This window comes from Bos javanicus, chromosome 1, assembly GCF_032452875.1.
Source record: "Bos javanicus breed banteng chromosome 1, ARS-OSU_banteng_1.0, whole genome shotgun sequence".
Lineage (NCBI taxonomy): Eukaryota > Metazoa > Chordata > Mammalia > Artiodactyla > Bovidae > Bos > Bos javanicus.
Window position 1 is genome coordinate 67,923,405 of NC_083868.1, and position 23,466 is coordinate 67,946,870.

Genomic DNA, 23,466 nt, shown 5'->3' on the forward strand with positions numbered 1-23,466 from the left:
AGGTGATGCTCTGAGAAGGGGCTAGCGAGTGTCACGTCCATGGTTTTCCTCCTGGAGGGTGGGGCCCAAGTCCGGACACAGGAAACATCAAGGGCCCCGGACTGAGGGCTACAGAACAAGGACCTCTTAAAGACTGACAGACTGAGAGGCGGACAAGAAACGTAATGGCCAAATGCACAGGGCACCTTGGAGGGGGTCCTGGGCCAGAACTGGGACAGCTGACCAAACACGAATGGTTCTGTGAGTGGATGTATTGTGGATGGACAGTGTTGATTTCCTGTCTGGGGGGTTGCATGGGAATAACGCAGAGAGTGTCCTTGCTTTGGGGAGGCAGACACTGGGAAACTGAGGGGGTGGATTGGGGCAGCGTGTCAGAAAAGAGAAGGTGATGGAGCAAATGCCTCCACTTTCGCTCAGCAGCCAGTGAAAATCAAGGCTTCCTGCCCTGGCCCAAAGACTTGAATCTCGACATTACTGGGAAGCTGAGGATGGAGGAAGCCTAAGCAAGCTACAGATGAGCTGGAGAAGTGATCTGCACACAGGAGTCAGGCCAGAGGAGGCAAAGAGGCCAGGCTAAGCTATGCCTTACAAGCAGCTGGGCAGGAGCAACAGCTCTAAGCCCCACCCCTACTCCTATCTAAAGCCAGGCTTTCTCACAGGTCCTGGGCACCCTCTCCTGCACCTTTTGAGGTGGTCGAGCAGGTAGTAAGGGGCCACACAAGGGCTACTGCTAGCACCTGGAGCACGCTGTGCATGGCCTAGCATCACGCCCTCCTCCATGTGGACACAGTCAGCTTTCAGGGCACAGAGCCTGGACAGCAGAGTGATGGCTGGATTTCAGCTCCACCAGGGCACCCGGCACCCAGCACCTCTGCCCCTGCCTGGGCTACTGCTCATCAAGGCCAGGGCATAGCCACCTGGCTGGACTTCCTGTCAACGATCTTTGATGCCCCTTCCAGCTGTCTTCCCCTGGAGGAGGCTTCAAGTGCAGTTCCGGTCACATCGAGCCCTGCTCAGACGCCTCTGGTGCCAGCTCCTGCACTCAGGCCTCTGAGGCCCTGGAACTGCACACCCGCTGCTCACCTCCTCTCCTCCTGCCTGTCCACCAGGGTCCCAGCACTGGGCACTATCGAGAGTGGGTTTGCCTGGAGCTCTACGGTTTTGCCTCTTGGCCACAGAGAGCAGGGGGCAGACTCACCGGGACACAGGGTACCAGGCAATTGGGATGAGGCCTGAGCAGGACACCTCATCAGTGCAGAACCTAGGCCCAGCCCAGCCCAGAAAGTGGCCAGAGGCCTGGGTACCTCCTCCCGCTCCCCCCCCACCCCGCCCGAGCCCCTAGCTACCCACCTGAAGTTTCCAGAGGAAGTCGAGGCGGGCAGTGGACTCCACCTGCTGGGCATGCAGGTACAGGGCCAGCACGAAGACGGAGATGATGATGGGCGTCACCACCTTCAGCGCCACCTTGGTCGGATGCTCAGGGCTGCAGGCAGGAAACAGAGGCCCCATGCTTCATGCCAGGCTCCGAGGGCCGCTCAGGCCTGTTTGTCTTCCTCCCACTTCAACTCCCCGCTCCTCACCCTCCTGCTCTAACTTTGCCTGAGGTGTGCCGTCTTCCTGGTGGACAGCACCTGCTTGCCCTGCAGCCCAGCAGCCATTACTCCTCCACTGAGGCTCACTCCCCTGCATCACTGGGGTGCTTCCCTCTGGTTACAACAGGAAATGAACTGGGCCATCTTACAAGGCAATGTTTCATCCCAGGTCTCTCTCAGTTGACAAGACAGGGGTTGTAACAAGGGAGCCAGGCAGGCCATACTGTCTCTGGGCAACCTTGGGCAAATCTCTTAACCTCTCTGAATCTTAATATCCTAGTCTGTAGAATGGGATAACAATACCCGCATTTCAAGATTGTGGCAAGAATTACAGATACTATATGCAAACTCCTGTATAGTATCTGAGAAACGGTAGGAACTCCAAAACTGGTAGCAATTATTATCTGATTATATTTCTGTTAACATTACTCATGCTCCTAATAAAAAACAGCTGTCCTAAACCCTTCTCCTGTCCTAGGAAAGAGCCCAAACCTTGAAGGCTGCATACTCCCTGCGCAGCAGCAGCCAGGAGGCAAGACCTAACCAACCAACCCTGCAGGCCTGGGCCTCTGCTCCTCCCCTCTGGGAGCAGAAGGGGCACGTGTTCTCCTGTGCCTGGGATCTCATGTACGCCCCCAGAGAGAGCTGGAGGCCTATGGAATGGCCTCTGAGGCCTTGTAATCTTGGTCCCGAGTCTGTAAGTCATCTTGGGGTGATGGAGACAGTGAAAGAACGGTACCTACCCAGGGAGGCCCCATTGGTACTTAGAGAGGGAAGGGCCTCCTCCTTCGTCACCCACCTTGCCACCAAGGCCCCCTCCCACCTGTGCATCGCTGCTTTCTCTGCTGGGCTGGTGGCCTGAGCTGGTGGCCTCTGGCAGGCAGGGGTCGTATCAGGGAATTCAAACAAAGAGCTTCAACTCACCACTGGGAGGTCCCGTTGTTGTTGAAGTCTCTGTGAACAGGAGTTGGAGAGGGCTGTTCAGAACTGCTCCCTGCCTCATACCCTCTAGGCCTCTCTGCCGCCCCTGTCCCCTCTACACCCTTTACACCCAGCTCTGTGTCCCCATGCCTTATATTTCTGCCCCCACAATTGCTGCTCCTTTGCCATCCCCCCAGCATCCCTCTCCCCAATCCAAGGACACTTGCAGAAAGCCTGGTCCCTATTAGCATCTGGTCACCAGGACCACAAATCATCCAGTCCTTTCCTGGTACCCCACCTGGGCAGCAGCCTGTCCCCTCTCCCACCCCAGCCCGTCGCTGCCACCCAGAGGAGAAACACACACTTGTACTGTCCAGTACAGTAGCCACTAGCCATATGTGGCTACTGAGCTTACAATGTGGCTAGTACAGGCTGAGATGTGCTATCAGCGTAAAATAGATACCAGGTTTTGAAGAATCAGTGTGGGAAGATATCAAATACTTCACTAGTAATTTAAAACTGACTACATATGAAAATAATATTCTGAATATATTGGTTAAACAAATATATTATTAGAATTAATTGCATGTTTTGCTTTTTAATATAGCTACTAGAAAATTTAAAATTACATCTGTGGCTTGCATAATTTTTCTAGTAAACAGTGCCGCCCTAGAGCCACGCCAGGGTTTCTCAACCCAGAAAGGACCTTCACTCTCTGGGTAGGGCTGCTTTAGTAGGAGGAGGGGAGGGGGTGTAGGGGAGGAGCAGGGCAGGACAGAAAGACAGGCAGAGTCCCGCTCTTGTCCCATCCTTGGGTAGAAGGGTCAACTTCCTCCGTCTCCGGTCCCCACAGGACCGCAAACTGCACTGCTCCCCATGCTCCAGTCTCCCTGTCATCTACCCACATCCCCGCACGGCCACTGAGAAGTTCTTCCTTGCATCTGCCTTAGATCCTTCACTACATCTTCATTTTCTCAGGTGACATTCTCTGCACAAGAAGGTAACATCTTTTCTGACACTGGACTTATGGCCGATGTTATCCATGACTATACCTCCACTGCCAAGCTTGGTGCCCGGAACAGGGCAAGTGCTCCGTAAATATTTTTGAGTGACTGGGTAGATGGATGAATGAATCCCTTCCTCCAACTCAGAGAAAGCACAGTTTGCTGCATTTTCTCAAGGGACACAGACCTGTCAGCTCACATGTTTTGCATTTCCTGATGTGTGTGTTGGGGGTGGGGGCAGGGATGGTAATGGGAAGAAAGGGGTACTATGTATCGGGCACTTTACACACATATTACTACTATAGGTATTATTATTTCCACTCTACTGGGAAAAAATAATGGGAGATTCAGGAAAAATAGCCAAATATGTGTCTGAAGCTGAGATTCAAACTCAATTTGACCCCAAATCAGAGCTCTTTCCCCTCACAGAGCCACCTCCCTGGGAAATCTGACATCTGTCACTATTTGACCAGGCTGACTGCCAGCTAGAATGCCCGGGGCACAATCTTCATTCGTGCCACCTCCTGGCTGCTCACCATCACAGTCAGGAGCCTTTGAGCAATGCACAAACTACCCAACTGTCCAGGGAGGCCCTGTCTACTTTGCTGAGTTGCCATAAGGATGAAAGGGATAAAGTATGTCCAGGTGTTTGGCTTAAGGCAGGACAAATGCCCACAAACAACGAGGCTGTTCCTTTGCTCCCACACACCTTGCTTTCCAGCTCTGTTGAACCTTGACCCCTCTGGGCCTGAGGTTGCAAGGGCAGTGAAGTGAAAATAGCTCATCAAAGGCTGCCTGGGACAGATGAGGAACAAATCACTGAAGCCTGAAGTCAGGACTGAGTAAGCGTCTGGAGGCAGAAGGACAGGGGACCTAGTAGCCCTGAGGCCACCCTCATCACTGGGAGAGGGATGGGGGGGAAGAAAAAAGACACTGTGCTGTTTTTGCCTAGGTGGTCAGAGCTGGGAGCAAAAGGACACTCCTCTGCAAGCCCCCTGCGGCCCCAGTCTTCCATTTTTCCTGTCTCTCTGCAATGCTCCAGACCCCATTTGGGGTCCCAGGCAGGTGCCACCTACATGGCGTTGGCCGTGACCAGTAGGTCGGCATTGTCAAAGAGCGTGACACCGGGCACCTCAACGACGAGCACGTAGATGAGCTCGATGGCCAGCATGAGCACCAGCTTCCCGATGCAGCTGATCTGCAGGAACACGGAGCAGGCCAGCAGGCTGAGCAGCACGCTATAGGTGAAGTACTGCGGAGAGAGGGCGGCAGCTTTAGCGCCCGGCCCGCCCCCTTCTCGGGCCCCGCCCTCCTCGGGTCCCGCCCCTCCCCGGGCCCCACCCGCCCCCCAGCCTCTCTCCAGTCTGTGTTGATCTCAGGTGAAACCGGGTCTGGGGATGTTTCTGCTGATGCAAACTTATACTGTGATGTGAATGGCCCTGGGTAGAAACCAGGAGATGGGGCTGGCAGGATAAATATCACTAGTTCCAGCAGTGGGGTCCAATGGTTAGAGCAGAGCTTCCCGCTCAGGCAAACTTGAGTTTCAGCCCTGATTCATTATGGACTGTTTGTGTGACTTTGGCCATTTATTCAACCTCTCTAAGCTTGTTGAAAGTGAAAGTCGCTCAGTCGTGTCCGACTCTTTGCGACCGCATGGACTATACAGTCAGGCCAAAATACTGGAGTAGGTAGCCTTTTCCTTCTCCAGGGGATCTTCCCTACCTAGGGATCGAACCCAGGTCTCCTGCATTGCAGGCAAATTCTTTACCGTCTTAGCCGGCAGGGAAGCCCCTAACCTTGTTTCCCTGCATACAAAGCCTTTTCTCTCATGGGCTTACTGTGATGATTAAAAATGATATGACGCCCCCTGGCACAGTGTGTGGTGCCCTCCATAACTATGAGAGTGCAGGCTCCAGCCCTGGATCTGCGACTTTAAATTCAAAGTCCTGAAAACTGAAAGTGTTTTCATAACTGATGTGATGGCAACATCTGAACTGCCTTATTTGGTGGCCAAACTGATCTACTGACGTGATGTGAAGTATCACCTTTGTCCTGCTTCCTGTGACTATTCATACATTTTGCTGCAGAAATATTTCTGTGATTCATTATCAGGTGCTGCCCAGATTGCACCGAGGTGTGAGATAACCTTTTAAACTCTGAGAAATTTTACAGTCCAAAACATATCTGATCTGAAAGGTTTCAGATGAGGGACTGTGCCTCTCCCTGTACTTTGGGGGGACCCCTTCTGGTCTCAGAGCCTCAGTTTCAGAGCCTTGGACAATTGTCCAAGGGGTCAAACCAGGCCATCTCAGAGGTCAATTTCTGTTCTGTCGTCCCCTGATATTAATCCAAGACAGTCAGCATCTATTATTTTGCTCTTTCTTTTAAATTTAGCATCACTATTTCTGCTCCAGGCAAAGCGTCTCACTGCTGCCTCTGCCTTGGGATGGAGGCCAAGTATTGGTGGCTGGAAGTGAGGGTAGCCCCTGCTGACTGGAGGAGGGAGGGACCTGCTTCAACTCACCAGCAGGAAGGGGCAGAGGAAGGAGTAGGGAGGGCACGCACAGACACATCAGCCTCGAGGATAATAATTCTTTTCTCGGTGGGTGGGGAGGGGGACAAAGCACCAGCTTGGAGGCCCATTCAGACCCGGGGCCCAGACAAGGCCAAAGCTTAATGCTGAGGTCCATCCAGGTCTCTGAGGAGTTGCTGAATTGCTGAATCAGAACAACACTTGTGGGGTGGGGTCAGCCTGAGGGGTCTGCAGCTGGTGAGGCCTGGGATCTGAGGGCCCAAAACAGGTCAGGCTGGTGAGGGCTGAAGGCTGTGATCAACCATCTCCCACAAACGAGGAACCAGGACAGGCCCTGCCATCACTTTGTTCCCCTGCTCTCCCGTGGAGCAGCCACCAATGGACACGTGCAAGACCAAAAACAGCCTTGGCTTCCAGCCAACAGCCCTCAGGCAGCAGCTCCTAGAGGCTGTCAGCCAGATGTGAGAGGGAAGAGAGGTGGAAAGCCAAGGGCAGGTGCTGGAGCATGGCTTCCAGGGCAGAGTGACCGCACGGTGGGGCCCAGGGACCAGCACTCCGGGTGACACTGGTGTGGGGGAGCCCTACTTCTCACTGAGTCTCCCTGATCCCATCCATATAGGGGAGGTGGATCAGTCCCCTTCCCTGGGACAGGTAAGGAGGCCAGCACTGTGACAGTCCCCAGGGGCCCTCACTGCCATCTTGGAGCCTTCTTATGAGTCATGGGCCCTTTGGGAGTTGGAAGAAGGCATGGGCTTTCTCCCCAGAAAAGGGCAAAAACTACCATCATCTTAGATTTCACGGGCGCCCTGGTTGGGAGTCGGGTTGTGAGAGTGACCAGTGCCGGGAGGCGATGCGCTGGGCTGGAAGCCTGATCCTGCTGCTTTCTGCAGAATGGCTCCCTGAGGAAGCCCAGCAGGGTGGTGCAGCACTCAGCATACCACGCTGCTAAGGGTTCTCGACACTGGATTTTTAAACCCAGTGATCTGTAGGTATACGATTTCATTTTGGGGTGACAAAAATGTACGATTCCATTATAATGATGGCTGCACACGTTGTGAATATACTAAGAGTTGTGTCCGACTCTTTGCCACCCCATGGACTGTAGCCCACTAGGCTCCTCAGTTCATGGAATTTTCCAGGCAAGAACACTGGAGTGGGTTGACATTCCCTTCTCCAGGGGATATTCCCGACCCAGGGGTTGAACCCAGGTCTCCCTGCATTGCAGGCAGATTCTTTACCATCTGAGCCACCAGGGAAGCCCTAGTTAGTAGGAGAACCCAACCCAGCAATACTCTAAAAGCTACTGAACTACACTTTGAGTGGGTGAGGCAGGTGGTAGTGTTGGTTTAGGATATAGTTCCTTTTGCTCCCCTCTGCTCGCTGACCTACAGCAAAGGGGTCAGGCAGGCCACCCAGGGCAGCATGGGGGCATGCTGCTGAGGCTGAGGGTCCAGAAACATTTCTGCCTTCAGGTTAAGAGCAAAAATTCTGAAGTCACCTGACCTGGGTAGGACTCTGCCTCTGCCACTTGCTAACTGTGTGACCTTAGGCGTGTTATTTAACCTCTCTGTGCCTCAATTACATCTGTATAAAGGAGCTAATAATGGCATCTTTGTCACAGGGTTGCTCTGAGGACTAAATGAGTAAATGTGAAGTTCTTGGCACTGTGTCTGGCACATGGTAAGCACCCTAGAAGCAACAGCTATGCTGTTATTGTTGTTAATATTATACAGGGAGGTTGGCCTTGCTCACCGGTGTCTGGCACATAGAGTGAGATAGACTCCGGGGGAAGGAGGTTTCTGGAATGGCAGTGAGCCTGAGGGCCCCTGACTGTCCATCAGAGTAGTTGAGGATGGAGAGAGCTGGTGGCGGGTCCCCATCTGCATCCTGCCCCACCCTGCCCAGTACCTCGGGGAAGTTGCAGTTGGGCCAGGAGCTGCCGCAGAAGCCCTGCTCGTCACCCAGACTGTAGTTGACGGCCGACTCCGCCACGTGGCATGCATTGACCTGACTGGCACTGATGTTGTGCTCGTCCCCCAGGCAGCCAAACAGGTCCTTGGAGTTGCACGTGAACTGTGGGGGAGGAGAGGCTCAGCCCACGGGGGCCCAGGCCAGTGCAGCCCATCTCCACAGGCAGCACGTGCCCATGCCCCCTGGTTTTGGGTGAGGTCTGACTCTGACCAGGGCAGGGGATGAGCATGGAAGAGACCGAGGAACAGTCAAGACTTGCCCAACTACCCAGGGCAGGGCTCATAAATCTCCCTTGGGGGTGTACTTCCGCAAGCCTTTCTGGTCCTCTGTCTTAGAGAGTGAGGACTAAAGGCTGTGTGAGAGGCTTTAGGAGCTAAATCTGATCCCAGGCCTGAGGTGAGACCCAAATAAGAATTTCCAGGGAGGGAGAACCCCAGGGTCCGGGGGAAGTCTCCTCCCAGCCGGTGCTTGTGGGGTTCAGGGCTCCAGTGGGCTGGGAGGTGCCGGGGAGGTGGAGCCACCCACCATGTTGACGAAAGCCGACAGGAACACGAGGGTGATGGTGAACACCCCCACCAGGGTGCTGTTCATCTTGGACCTCACGATCTTCCTGGAGAGCGTCTGCAGCGGGGCTGGGAAGAGCTGTCCCGGGGCAGAGGGAGGGAGAGAGAGAGACGAAACAGAATTCAGTGGACTCCACATACCGCCACAGAGGAGGCAGAGGAGGCTCTCCCTCTCTTTGTCTGTCGCCAGCAGAACCCTGAATGCTTTCCTGACCCCCCTCCCTGTGTGTGAGCCTCCAACCTCTGCTTCCAGGTCAACCACAGCTAGATTCTGCAGGGGGCCGGGAGGAGTCCACCTGAGGCACTCACAGGTGAGAGAGGATGGATGAAAGGAAAGATGCTACCTTCATCCCAACATGGAAGCAGAGGGAAAAGCCCATGTACCCACTGTGTGAATGCTGGGCCCCTTAGAGTTACATTCAGGGAGTGGCAGGAGGCAGCAGTCAAAGAGTCATGGAGGGCCCAGAACTTTCCGAGGAGGGCCAGAGGGTTTCTGGGATGAAGCAGGGAGCTGTGGATCTGAGGGCTCATGGAGAGCCTGGCATCTGGAGGAAGGGGATGGGCATGTGTAAAGGAGCAGAGCAGCCTGGGAGCAGAGGGTGGTGCCCCGGTCACATGAATTGAGTTTTTTCAGCAGGACGCCCATGGGTCTGCATTTCCCTCACCTAACCCTCCCTATATTTCCTTCAACTACACACACTGTATGTCCACTCAAAGACCCACTACAGTTTTGGTAATTAAACAGTTGGGTCTACCAAATCTGATGCAACTGGCCTTGGCCACCACGTCCTCATCATCTCCTAAGCAACCCAAAGAAGTTGGCAGACCCAGAAAATCAAAGCGGTGGACCTGCTCCTCTCACCCCACCCACCTTCATGCCTCTTGGTAGGCTGATTTTCAAGCATGCCACGTGTCCCACGGAAACCCCTACAGGCAGAGGAAGCTGGTGGAAAAGCACCCAGAGGCCTGGGTTCTGGGCGTGGCTTTTCCTGGGTGGCCCTGAGCATACCTGCACATTCTGACTGAGCGTGCCGGATGCAAGGCTCAGCCGCCCACTGTTACAGAGACTAACGCAGGCAGCTAAGTAGGTGAGGGCACAGTGTGGCCATGAAAGGACTGCTCGTTCCCAATGTGCTGGCTCATGTGCTACGGTGTTTAAGGCCAGCAAGTGCCAGGCCCTTGGTCCAGTGTTCCTCAGCTGTGACCCAGACTCACTACACGTGGTTCCACAGGGGCCCATCAGGTTGCCCCCATGGGACTTTGGCAAACCAAAACAAATATGCTGATGTTTGTAGTGCTTGCTATGCCACAAGTAATAAAGTCTCTTGTCCCTGACCCAGGAGTCTGGTCACTTCTGTTAGCATCTGTGAAAGAGCAACAAGCGTAAAACCAAATCTCAGACCGTTCACAGTTCTTGACACCAAGAAAGTGCCCTGCTTACACCTGAGTCTTGGGCTTTGGGCTAAGTATGCACGTAAAGAAGCTATATATCCCTTTCGCTCCAAATCTCCCTCTGCCTTCCCAGCAAGTCCATTTCCTATTCAGCAGAGGGAGAGAAGGGACCACACAGAAGGACTGTAGCAGGGACGGAGGCTTGCAGCCCACTTGGGCTCTAGGCTGAGTGGTGAAAACCTTGAACTTCACGTGCCAAGCAGGGGTGCCTCTCAGCTGCGTTCATGGAGCACTGAGTCTGTGGCATCTTTTTCTGAGAAAACACTTCCTTTGGAGGGTAATCTGAACTCTGACTGAACCCACTCTTTTATACTCTTAGGTACATACCCAAGAGAACTAAAAACATAAGTCCATATAAAACTTCATATGCAAATGTTTAGCATAGGATTAATAGCCTGAAAGTGGAAATTACCCAGATGTCCATCAACTGATGAAGGGATAAACCAAATGTAGTAAATCTACATGATGGAATGTTATTTGGTCACAGATGAAGGAATGAAGTGCTGTTTTATGGTACCAGATGAACAAACCTTGAGATATGTTATGTGAAAGAAGCCAATTTCCAAAGGCCACATATTGTATTATACCATTTACACAAAATGCCCAGAACAGGCAAATTCATAGAAACAGGAAATAGATTTGAGGTTGCTAGCACTTTCATGCATTGGAGAAGGAAATGGAAACCCACTCCAGTATTCTTGCCTGGAGAATCCCAGGGATGGGGGAGCCTGGTGGGCTGCCGTCTATGGGGTCGCACAGAGTCGGACACGACTGAAGTGACTTAGCAGCAGCAGCAGCAGATGAGAGGAACAGGGAATGAGGAGTGACTCCTAATAGGTGTAGGGTTTCTTTTGGGGATGATGACAATGTTCTGGAATTAGTGGTGATAGTTGCAGAATTTTGTGAATAAGCTAGAAGCTACTGAATTATAATTTTATGACCTTTATAAAGAAGAATTTTTCAGTATGTGAATTGCATCTCAAAAAAGTGCTTACTTAAAAAATTCCTGCTCAGCCTCTTACTGTGTGATCCTGGGAAAGTCATTAAGATCTTAGAGTCCCAGTTTCCTTATTGGTAAACAGGGAATATCTACTTTCCTGGGTAGTAGATATTCTAGGGTGGTCATGAAGACTCAATCATTGATGCATTTGAAATTGCTTTGAAAGCTGTTAAATTCAATAGAAATTTTAGTTAATATTTGCATTTTAAAGAGCTATGTTGCCAATAAGAACAAAAGTCCTTGTTTCTCATTAAAGGAATTTTTGGTTTCACAGCTGTGGAAAGTGTTTTGGCAGCAGCATGAGGCACTTACTCTGAAACGGTATGACAGATGGTTTCTAATCTTTGCCTGCTTAAAATTTTGCCATTTCATCCTCCCATCCCCCATGTTGCTTAAACCATTTCAGTTCTGATCACCCTATCCATCAATTGAATGGCTTCTTTCATTACCAGTGTAATGACTGATTTAGGCGAGTTATTACCAGATGCTAAAGCCTCTATTGGAGAAGGCAATGGCACCCCACTCCAGTACTCTTGCCTGGAAAATCCCATGGACAGAGGAGCCCGGTAGGCTGCAGTCCATGGGGTCGCTAAGAGTCGGACACGACTGAGCGACTTCACTTTCACTTTTCACTTTCATGCATTGGAGAAGGAAATGGCAACCCACTCCAGTGTTCTTGCCTAGAGAATCCCAGGGACGGGGAGCCTGGTGGGCTGCCGTCGATGGGGTCGCACAGAGTCGGACACGACTGAAATGACTTAGCAGCAGCAGCAGCAAAGCCTTTATAGAAGGTGGTTTTGTTGTTGTTTAGTTGCTAAGTCATGTCTGACTCTTTTGCGACCTCATGGCCTGCCAGGATCCTCTGTCCATGGGATTTGCCAAGCATGAATACTAGAGTGGGTTGCCATTTCCGTCTCCAGGGTATCCTCCTGACCCAGGGATCAGACCCACGTCTCCTGCATTGCAGGCAAGTTCTTTACCACTAACCTGCCAGGGAAGCCCATAGAAGGTGGTGGTGGTTGTTGCTCAATCTCTAAGTCGTGTCCAACCCTCCCTCTGTCCTTTGGTATCTCCTGGAGTTTGCTCAAACTCATGTCCAGAAAGGTGGTTGGGGAGTTCTATGTGCAAAGTTTTCCTGGTGAACCTGAGACCGGGGGCCCCACGGGGGCCACCCAGAGGCCAAGAGAAGAACTGCAGGCTACTAAACAAAATTCAACCAGGAATAAACTTGTAACAGCTAAAGAATGATTACTTCAGTGCATTGCCTTGCTACAAACCAATTTTCCTTGTCACCGTTTCAAAAGATCTTCTCAACTTTAAATCTCAGCAGGAACCCAGGAATTGCTGCTTTTTTGAAGTCTGCAGAAGATTTGACATCCTGGCCTGGCAAAGGTTTATGGAATATCTCATCTCCTGTAATAAAAATTCCCCTGTATGTTGACCCGAAATTCTACCTGTACTAACCCTGGTGTAAACAATAAGATTCTTCACCTGGAGTAGAATCTCCTCATGGGGCTGCCCTACAGCTGCAAACAGATCCTGGAGGGCATTTGTCTGGCAGAATGATTGTGTCTGTGCAAACCAATTGCTCAATGCCTGTTCTCCAGCAGAGCTCAGGAAAAGAATCAATAAAAAAAAAATTCCCATCCAGTACATTCCCAATCTGATTAATTCAAATCAATTCAACTTGAAAAATGGGAATGGCGACACAATTAATAAACCGTGACTGGGTGAGGGACAGCTTTGATCCTGGCCTCTCTGAAAGTCTCCAGGCAAATCAATGACCTTCCTGGGGTCCTGGTTCCCTTACTGTGATGTGGGGCCAGGGTATCCAGGAATGAAATCTGAATGCAATCTGACAGCAGAACATTTAAGAAGACAGACTTTCTGATAAGAAGCTAATAACAGAAGCAGAAATTTTTCCTGCTTCAGAAAAATTTTTTAAAAGATACAAAAATTTCAGAACAAAGCAGGCAGACAGTGACCAGGTGACACACTACTGCTCTCATCACTTGGCCTTTCAGGAGCCAACTGGACATATTAACAAAGACATATTAACATATTAACAAAGGAGGGGAAGGGTTTGTGGGCTCTGGAGTCAAGAACCATCTGGGTTTAAAACCCAGCTATCCCATTTCCTGGCTTCCCTGATGGCATAATGGTAAAGAATCTGTCTGCCAGTTTAGGAGACGTGGGTTCGATCCCTGGGTCAGAAAGATATACTGGAGAAGGAAATGGCAGCCCACTCCAGTATTCTTGCCTGGAGAATCCCATGGACAGTGGGCCTGGCAGGCTACAATCCATGAGGTTGCAAAGAGTTGGACACGACTTAGCAACTAAACACCAACAACAATCCCCATTTCTAGGGGAAGCTGTCTAACCACTCAGAGCCTCATCCTTCTCATCTGCAAAGTGAATATAATAAAAGCTGCCTTCAAGGTCTGGGAAAGGCCAGGCAAGGTGGCACAGCTGGGCTCTGGACCCAAGACAGCCGGACTGAAAAGCCACGGGAGGAACCTAAGGTCTGCTTCCTGGCATGAAGAGTTCTCCATCCCTAGACGAACTGTGCCGGGCAGCAGCACGCCCTCTTCTAGTAGATAGAGTGCGAGCCCAAACGTCTGGAAACGTGAGTGTGGGATTCTGCAGTGGTCACAGGACAAAAGTACTGGGAGGTGAGAGGTACTGGCGGTGTAGTAAGACCTAACTTTAGAAGCTGTGGGCAGGAGTCAGGCTGGAGTCGTAGGAAGGACAGCTGGCAAGGTGGGGCTTGGCTACATTCAGGCTTCAGGGAGAGGGACAGGGGGCTTTTTGGTGACTGCACAGGGCAGACAAGGGCCTATAGAAGCTCTGGTCAGATATGCCTTCTAGGCCTATCTGCACGCAGCTCCCAAACTGCAGAAAAGCAGAGTTTGGCCTTCTGAGACAGAACATGCCGAGGAGCCACAAGAGAGACAGGGGACCCCGATCAAGTGTAGGGACAGAAGGGAGGCACACTCTTCTACCCACTTGGGTGGCGGCATTGGCAAAAATGCCAGTGCTGTCAGGGGCGGGCCTCGGCCCCTTCACTGGATGACGACGGGACAGAGGGACAGGGAGACAGAGGGACAGAGAGACTGAGGGACCAGGCTGCTGCTGCTAAGTCGCTTCAGTTGTGTCCGACTCTGTGCGACCCCGTAGATGGCAGCCCACCAGGCTCCCCCGTCCCTGGGATTCTCCAGGCAAGAGCACTGGAGTGGGTTGCCATTTCCTTCTCCAATGCATGAAAGTGAAAACTGAAAGTGAAGTCACTCAGTCGTGTCTGACTTTTTAGCGACCCCATGGACTGCAGCGCACCAGGCTCCTCTGTCCATGGGATTTTCCAGGCAAGAGTACTGGAGTCAGGTGCCATCGCCTTCTCTGGATGGACCAGGCAGAGCTGGCCAAAAACGGAAGGGGCTGCACTCAGGAGATATAACAGGCTTGTGCCCCTGGAGGGGACCCAGCAGAGGCCAGCCTGGATCTCACAGGGTTATTGCAAAGGGGTTCCAGGCTCAGGTGGTTGTCTGGACTGCCTCACTGTTTGGGAACCTTCCAATCTGAGATACTCTGAGTCTGTGGACCACGTGTGATGCAAAGAGGGATTTAGCATGGTTTTCTCTGAGCAGCTCTGGGGCCCAGATCAGCACCAATGACAAGGGGAGAAAGGACTGTCTGGGTGTCCACACAGCCCTCTAAGAGCCTCACCAGAAAGAGGCGCTCGGGGGATGTGCCTCAGGACAAGGTACCCCAGGCAGAGGAGCTCCAGAGGGCAGCAAGACCAGGACCTTGGGACAAGAGGAAGATCAAGGCTCCAAATTAGTCCTGCTGAGAAGTCTAGGGGTGTGTGTGATCTGGACCAAGCTGTGTCAGGAAGAGATCACACAGGCCTGAGATGAAAACACACTCAGAGCCCTTGGTGAGCAGCACATTTCAGAAAAACCTTCCAAGAGAAAGGACCCGGGAATTGCTCCTAGACAGATGGCTAAGAAGACTATGTCAATTGACTCAGACTACACTTTCTTCATGTTTCTCTCTTCAAAAAGAATAAAATATGGATGATTTAAGAAATCATCCAAGTCCAAGTTGTTTCGGGGAAATGGAAAAGTAAATGAAACAGAAAGAGACCATGTCTGACAGAACCGCCTGGCTTTGGATCTGAGGAGCCCAATGCGGGCAGGGGTGATTTAGGAACTGCGGTATCTCATCGGAACACCACTAGCCATGACATCTCAGAAACCGTAGGAATAAGATGAAGAATGTCTGAGTTCTGGCAAGTCTTTTCACAGAGAAAAACAGAATGACACTGAAAATTCCAGTTCAATCAGCTTCATGGCAATACCTGAGAAGGTGATATAATCAACTTTCAGTCAGTCAGGCTGCAGGCAGTGTGGGGGGGCGGGGAGGGCCAACCCGCCCTGCTGCAGAGACACCAAAGGGGAGACTTAACCCCCTTCACATCTTACCGTGCAGTTCATGCACAACACAAAGAGGAAAGATTAACTGCAAGATTAACTGGAAGAGGAGTTCATACTACAGACAATTGCTCAGGTTGGGGTCTACTTTACAGAAAGTGGATAAATGCTGAGAAGATGGATTATCAGAGGCTTGTGAGAGACAGATGCAGCCAGGACCCCAAGATGGGTATTAGAGTCTATTTGCCTCTTGGCCGAGATCAGCAGGTTTCAGGCTTGATAAGTCACAGAGCACTTTTTTTTCTAAACACACGCTTTATAGAAACTCTACATCTGCAAGATGGAAGGAGTAGGCTCCCCTGGTGGAAGGGTGTGGGGAGGTGGAGGTGGGGGATGTAAGTGTTCCAACCACCCCCTGCCCCAAGGAAAACTGAGGCCTCAGAGCAGTCAGAAAATCCCCGAGCTGGATGGAGGAATTGAGAGCAAGCTGATTGAATGTGACATTGATTACAAAATAGGTGGATTCAATAAAGCACAAGGAGGCAGGGAAGACGTTTATAAATAATCATCTCCAACAGTGGCAAAAAGAATTCACTAGACCAGAGAGCTAACTCAACATGGCAAGGCACGTGGGGAAATGGGTCTGTCCCCTGTCCCTCCCCAACCCTGCCTCTCCCCCGCCTTCCCCCACAGCAGATATACACTCAAAACAGGGAACAGAAACCAAATGAATTCAGTGTAGCTAACAGAAGAGAGATAAATCTAGGTTCCGGTTTAAAAATTGTGAACAAAACTTTGATTCTGATTTGAATAGGCTCATTAAGTTCCTCAAATGAACAATGACTTTGCTTCAGTTTATAACTTAAAAAAAGGAAAGACTCTTTTTTGAGCATTCAGCTAAAGAATGTTTAAGAGGCCCTTTTAGCTATGGCATGCTTTATTTTACTAGGTTGTTTTATTGTGGTAAAATATGTATAAAATTTGCCAGTTTGGCCATTTTTAAGTGTCCATGTCGGTGGCATGAACTACCTGTACAACGCTATGAGGCCAGCACTTCTGTCTATTTCCCAAACCCTTTCATCACTCCAAACAGAAACTCTGAACCCAGTAAACAATAACTCTTCACGCTCCCTCCCCCAGCCCCTGGTACTCTCTAGTCTACACTCTGTTTCTGTGAATTCATCTATTCTATATACTTCATATGAGCGGAATCATGTAATATATGCCATTTTGTGTCTGGCTTCTTTCACTTAGCGCAGTGTCTTCAGGGTTCAGCCATGCAGTCGCATGTTTCAGCACTTCGTCCTTTTATGGTAGAATAATACTCCATTGTATGGATATAGCACTTTGTTTATTCATTCATCTGTTGATGGACACCTGGGCTGTTTCCACCTTTTGGCTCTTGTGAATTATACGGTGTGCTCTTACAGGCATGAGATGAAGAAAGTGGGACTGTCCACGGGGGGACAAACAGGTTCAGGGGAGATGGGCTTGACCACAGCAAGACCACAAGGCAAGAGGGAATGAACACAGAGCAGGAGCAAGGTTGTAGCCTCAGGGAAGGAGCTGGTGGAGAGGCAGGGAGCCAGGATTAACCCCTACCTTGCAGCACAGCAACAGGCTGAGCACCCAGCTCAATTTGCCAAGTCACCCTGGCCAGCCCTGCCTCTCTCTGCACCCACTCAGGGGCAGGGCTGTAGCACACCAGATGGTGGTAAGGTCCTTCCGGTTCTGACAGTCAATCCCTCAAGATATTGACTATCAGGTGATGAAGCAGTGAACAGCCCCATGAAGGACTCTGTTTGGAGGGTGGAGGGAGAAAGAGGACTTTGGAGGTGACAAAGACGCAACTCCCCAGCAAGGAGAACATGTGCCCCCTGCAGAGGGCGTGGGGAGTGGTGGCAGGGCCTGAGGCCCCGAGGGGCTTGGCTCCAAGTGAGCGTCCAGGAGGAGCAGAGAAATGGTCACAGCACAAGCTGGCCAGGGCTTGTCCCTGCCGGGATAGAGTGCTTTCTAGAACCAGACTGGCCCATCAGAGAATTCTTAGTGAAGTCGCTCAGTCGTGTCCGACTCTTTGCGACCCCATGGACTGTAACCTACCAGGGTCCTCCATCCATGGGATTTTCCAGGCAAGAGTACTGGAGTGGGTTCCCATTTCCTTCTCCAGGGGATCTTCCCGACCCAGGGATCAAACCCAGGTCTCCCACATTGCAGGCAGACGCTTTACCCTCTGACCCACCAGGGAAGCCCAGGGAATTCTTAAACCAGTGGGAAAGAACCGAGGAAGAGGTTTGGTGGGCAAGGCAAATGGGAACCTGACTGATTCCTACGACTGACCCTAATGACCTGTGGTCAGGTCCCCTCAAAGGACACAGCTTGGATGGTGACATGGCATGCCTAAGAGGAGACACGGGAGTAAACCCAGAGCAGGGTCTCACATCCGCATCCCTAGCCATGGGGCCTCGTCTGAAACAATGGACCACTCTGGATCCCCCTCTCGTCTGTATGATGGGCAGCTCAGAAGCCATCATCTCTAAGGCCTCCTCCAGGGCCATCTCTGGGCACACTGGAAGCCAGAAGAGGCGTGATCTCTTTCAGCCATTCTTTCAGCAGGTATTTAGTGACCATTGCTCTGTTCTCAGCTATGTGCTAGGCACCCTTCCTTCGGCCCATCTGATACCCAGGGGACAGATGGAAGAGATGGCAATAGTATCATCTTGTTGCAGAGATGGGCAAAGGCTAATTGAAACAGCCGGTACAAACAAGCACCCCCAGACATACTATGGCCCCTGCAGTCTGGCTTGCTGCCAATGCCAATCAAGAGGTATGATCCAGGTTCAGTCTCCTGGGTCCCGGGCGTGACCCTCCGGCTCCAGCGCGGGGAGCTTATCAGAGGGCTGGGAAGGGAGGGGAGAAGGAAACTGGGGCTCAAGTGTAAACTGGACTCACCTTCACGCAAGAATAGATCACGGACACAAACACCACCAAGGTCAGCAGCAGGAAACAGGTCAGGTAGAAACTCAACATGAACACGGAGCTGGAAGGAGAGAGGAGGTGGGAGTTCTAGGGCTCTGAGAGGCCCTGCGAAGGAAGCAGAGCTTGCTCCATTTCTCCTGCACCCACTGCCCAGTCTTCGGTGCCTGGCCCCTGACTCACCGAGGGGAGATTAGAGCCTGTGAGCCGATCTAGAACCCTCCTCCGTAACGGTCTGGCTCCTGCCCTTCCTCTTGGTCCTGTCACTTTCCTGGGGGAGCACAGCCCACAGAGGGGCCGAATGGAGAACTGGTGACACCTGCTCAAAGTCTTACCTAATTCTTAGCTATCCATAAACTCACTTTGTTTAAGCTGGAAGGACCCATTTTAAAAATCACCTGGTTGTTCCCTCCAGGTAGTCACTCATGGCTTGACAAGTAACTCTGAAGATGGAACATTGATTTGATAAATGGCCATCATTTATAGAAATGCATTTGTCAACAAACCAACCAGGCACTCTGAGAAACAGCAGTGACATGTCCCTTTGGAGGGCAGAGTCCCTAAACCTGTGCCCACTGTCAGGCTGCACAACAAGTCCTGCTCAGTTTCTGTTCCCCTACTCCCACCCAGCTCAACAGAAGTCATAAAGCCCGCCGGGCTCTCCTCACTGTCCCTCCTTACAGGAGCAGATCACAGGTGAGCTTAATGTTCACCAGGAGCCAGAATCCTCACACGAGAGAACGGCAGATGACTTTCCATCTGGGGCCTGCCATGGCTCTCCTAGGGCAAGGGCTGGCCGAGGCACGGCACTCTCCACCAACCACAGGAGGCCTCAGACACTCCTTCTCCCTTTTAGGGAGTGAGATGGCCTGAGATGCCAGGCGTTGTCCGCAGGTCAGAGGCAAATAGGGGACACAGAAGGCAGGTGGACACCTCCAGGGAGGCGTCTTTGTTCCAGGCTCTCCCAGGAGCCAGCACTTATCTGCCTTAAACAAATAGAACAGGGAGAGAGAACTCTCTCCAGAGGGAAAGAAAGACCTTTAAAGTAGCTTTTAAGGTTTCCCTGGAGAGAGGACAGCCAGATAACGACCTCTGACCATGCTTTAGCAGCTCGGAGCTGTGGCCAGGAGGGAGTGAAGCCGCTGCTGGCAGAGCAGGGATCTGCAAAATCCCAGCCCCAAGCCACACTGAGGAGAGAGAGAGGCAGCAAGGAGGCGGACTGTGCACCCAAGCGAGGGGGACTCTCAGCTGCAATGGGACAGGAAGTCTAGGTTGCTTATTATACTTATAGCTCCATTTCATTACTGAATGTAGGTCCTATGCCGTAAAGACCCACAATCCCACCAGCTCTGCATGGTCTCAGTGCAGGGGGCAATGGGCACTAGCTGCCTAACCAGGGAGTAGCTGGCTGCTGGTGTCTGGTTTTCACCTGCAGTATTCTGATAGGGTCACGGCAGACACAAATGCAAGGGCCATCTATCTCTTCAACAATGAGCACCATTAAAAAATAAAAAGCACTGAGTAATAAGACACCATGACGCCGTGCACCTCCCCATATGATGCACTGAGGACACTTCTGTGGGATTCTTGTCAAAAATAACCTCCATCGAATCATGAGGAAACATCAGACAAACCTAAATCGAGACATTCTAAATCGAGACATTCTACACATTAAAAACAATTTTTTTTTTCGGCTGCCTGCAGCTTGTGGGATCTTAATCCTCAGATCAGGGATTGAACCCTGGGACCCTTGAATTGGAAGCATACAGTCTTAACCAGTGGACCACCAGGGAAGCCCAAGACATTCTACACATTAATTAGCTAGTACTCAACCAAAGTGCCAAGGCCACAGAGGATCAGTAAAGGCGGAGGAAGCATCACAGACTGGAAGGGCCTAAGGAGATACAGTGGTTAAATCCAATGTGGGGTCCTGGCCCAGCGCCCAGAACACCAAGAGGCCATTTGGGGGAATGCTGATGAAATGAGAATATAGCCTGTAGATTAGTTCATAGTGTCGTTGCAATGCTGACTTCCTGATTTTGACTACCGTCCTGCAGTTATGTGGGTTGTCAACATTAGGAGAAACTAGATGAAGGATGTACAGAAACCCTCCAGAGTACTTTTCAACCTTTCTATAAGTCTGTAATTATTTCAAAATGAAAAACAGGAGGTGTTGGGGCGAGGGGACACTTCTAGATTGTTAGATTTATGAGACATAACTAAATGCAAGCAGTGACTCTTGAGTAGGTCCTGGCTGTGAATAAATTCGGAGCAGAAGACATTTAGGGGTATGATTTTGGAGATTTGAACATAGACTTGGTATTAGATGATTGCAGAGGAACTGGGGTTAGTTTTGTTTGGTATAGGAGGCATGGTGGTTAAAAAGCAAAATGCCCTTAGAACGGGTGTAGATTGACATTTTATCAGGGGCACAATGTCCCTGTGTCTAAAATTTACCTTAAAAAATCAGAAATACACTTGAAACTAACACATCATTCCAAATCGACTATACTTCAATTTTTAAAAATCAGAAAAAAGCAGATGAAACAAAATTTGCAAAATATTAACAACTATTCTACCAATGGGGTGGGTGTTGATTACATTAATTACTTTTCTGTATGCTTGAAATGTTGCTTAATGAAAAGTAAAAGATGTGTATATATGCATATATATATACACACACATACATAAATACATATGTGGAGCGGTTATCTTTCTCACTTAGCTGTGAGTCTACAGTGATTGACTACCTAACAAACACTTCATTTCCAATAGCCTACTTCCGAGTGGCTCCCTCAGAAGACACAGGCCTCTCTCAGGACACGGCCAGTCCTCAGTAGAGTTCAGGTACATCTCTTTGAGAGAGGCCTTCAGAATCTGAGATCCAGTCTTTGAAACATCCAGAGTAGCAGAAAACCCTTATCTTAAAAAAATTCATTTATTTTTTGTTTTGGCTGTGCGGCATAGCATGTGGGACATTAGTCCAACCAGCAGTCCAAATCCAACCTGTACCCCCTGCGTTGGAAGCACAGAATCTTAACTACTGGACCACTGGGGAATTCAACCCTTATCTTTTAAAGATGTATTGACTTTTTGCAAGAACCAAAGGTCACACGGAAACCAACCTGGTGAACACTTTGGGTGATTCAGTGGGCAACAGTGGTCTGTGTTAAAACAGGATGAGAGGATGAAGTGGAGAGAAGGTGTGTCCGATGCACTGGCCTGGGCCCAGATAGAAGTTCCCCACAAAGAGCGCTTCGCCTCCCCATCAGGGAGGAGGCAGACCTCGGCTTCCTTGTTCCCCTGAGCACACATCTGAGACTTCTCTCCTATATGAGCAAACTCAGCTCGATCCCATCCCCCTCTGATCTCCTGTGCCTCTTCTTTACCCCTGGAGACCCTCCAGCCAGAAGAGGTTGCCTGGAAGGGATGAGGTACTTACTGGGGCACAATGGTGATCTGGACAAAGCAGATGAAGAGGAAGACGAGCGAGGCACAGGCCACGTAGGCACCGAATCGGTCATCCACCTGCTTGGAGTACTGAGAGGACATGGACAGGGGGAGGGGCGGAGTCACCCGGCCAGCCTGCTCCAACCCTCTTCACCCCAGACACAGCCGGGCTGCCCACTCCTGACACCTGGAAGGCCAGGTCCAGACAGCACTGGCCTCAGCTCTCAGTAAATCAGTCCACTCACCACACTGTGGTGGCCGTGGGGAGGGCAGCTGAACTATGTTAAACCGGAAACTCTGCAGGCTGGGTCACCATGGGAGTGATCCATGACGATCATGGCACACGTTCCTGAGTACCACCTACACACTAGGACACGTGCGGAGCCTGCAGGCACCACTGCGCATCCTCACAAGAGCCCCAGGAAACAGGCACAGGACTGCTGCTGTTTCTGTTTCAGAGATGAGCATGCTGGGTCTCAGAGAAGCCAGGCGACTTGTCAAGAGTCACAGAGCTCATCTCCAACGTCCTGACTCCCAGCTCCCACCCCTCCCATGACATCAACCAGCTGGAAGAATGGCTGTGCTGGCAGAGAGAGGGTAATGCATGAGTCAGTTCCATTTATGCTGGTAAGCAGACTAAGTTCCCTTCTCATAGCTTCCCGCTCCTGATTTGGTGTGCCTCACTTGGCCATGATCATGTGTTCACATGATCCCATGTTGCCCAAACACAAGGGAGACCCTGTGACATGTAGCAGAGACCCTGGACCCGCTCTGTCTGGTTCCGGTTCTGTCACTACCTCACTGGGTGGCCTAGGGCGAGTCACTCAACTACTTTGAGCTTTACTTTCTCAGTCACAATTTAAGGGGGGGGACAAAGAGCTCTTGACCACCCCTTCCAACTCGAATTGAGGTTCCAGTGTGCCAAAGGCAACTGATGGTCCATCTGTCATTATAATGATAATAGCAATAATACAAATAGCAATATTTACTGAACATCTGCTCTGTGGCAGGTACTGTTTCATGTGTTTTACACACATGGACTTGTTTAATCCTCACTGACACTATGAGGTAGGTATGTTGAATACCCCATTTTCCAGGTAAGGAAACTGAGGCACAAAGAAATTAAGATTTACCTTTTTCCACCAAGAAAGTCTCCCTAAAAGCCCCATTTCCTGGTTAGGACAGCATCAGAGCTGGGGAAATGGAGGTGGCAAAGAGGAGCTCTTTCCATGGTAAGGGAAGTGGGAATGGAGCCAGCTTGTCACTTCTACCCTCTCCCTGTGGTCCTGATTCTTCCTGGGGCCCCTCCTGGGAACATGTGGGAACATGGGGTCCTGTACCTTCTTCTCTAAGTCAGGCTCCCTGAAGGTCAAGAGGAACTTGCGAACATGTTCAGATCGCAGCCTGTCGATGCTCCTGGCATCAATGGCACGGCCCAGAAATTCATCCACTTCATCCTCAGGGTTCGAACTTTCCTGGGCATTCCTGGTGAGCAAGGAACCGCAGACACAAGACAGGCTGACCACCAGGGGGTGCTACCGCCGGGGGACTGCCAGCTCAGCCCCTGTACCCAGACC

General features: G+C 51.0%; 1 protein-coding gene across 1 annotated transcript in view; it reads right to left on the reverse strand.

Moving 5' to 3' along the window:
* ADCY5 (adenylate cyclase 5) overlaps positions 1-23,466 on the reverse strand; it is a 158,982-nt gene that overhangs the window by 12,770 nt on the left and 122,746 nt on the right. The window contains exons 10-17 of the mRNA XM_061407337.1: positions 23,230-23,374; positions 21,882-21,979; positions 18,416-18,503; positions 8,547-8,663; positions 7,959-8,123; positions 4,594-4,769; positions 2,517-2,546; positions 1,351-1,483 (exon numbers count right to left, since the gene is read on the reverse strand). Coding sequence (XP_061263321.1) covers positions 1,351-1,483; positions 2,517-2,546; positions 4,594-4,769; positions 7,959-8,123; positions 8,547-8,663; positions 18,416-18,503; positions 21,882-21,979; positions 23,230-23,374 — 952 coding nt within the window. The remainder of the gene's footprint in view (positions 1-1,350; positions 1,484-2,516; positions 2,547-4,593; positions 4,770-7,958; positions 8,124-8,546; positions 8,664-18,415; positions 18,504-21,881; positions 21,980-23,229; positions 23,375-23,466) is intronic.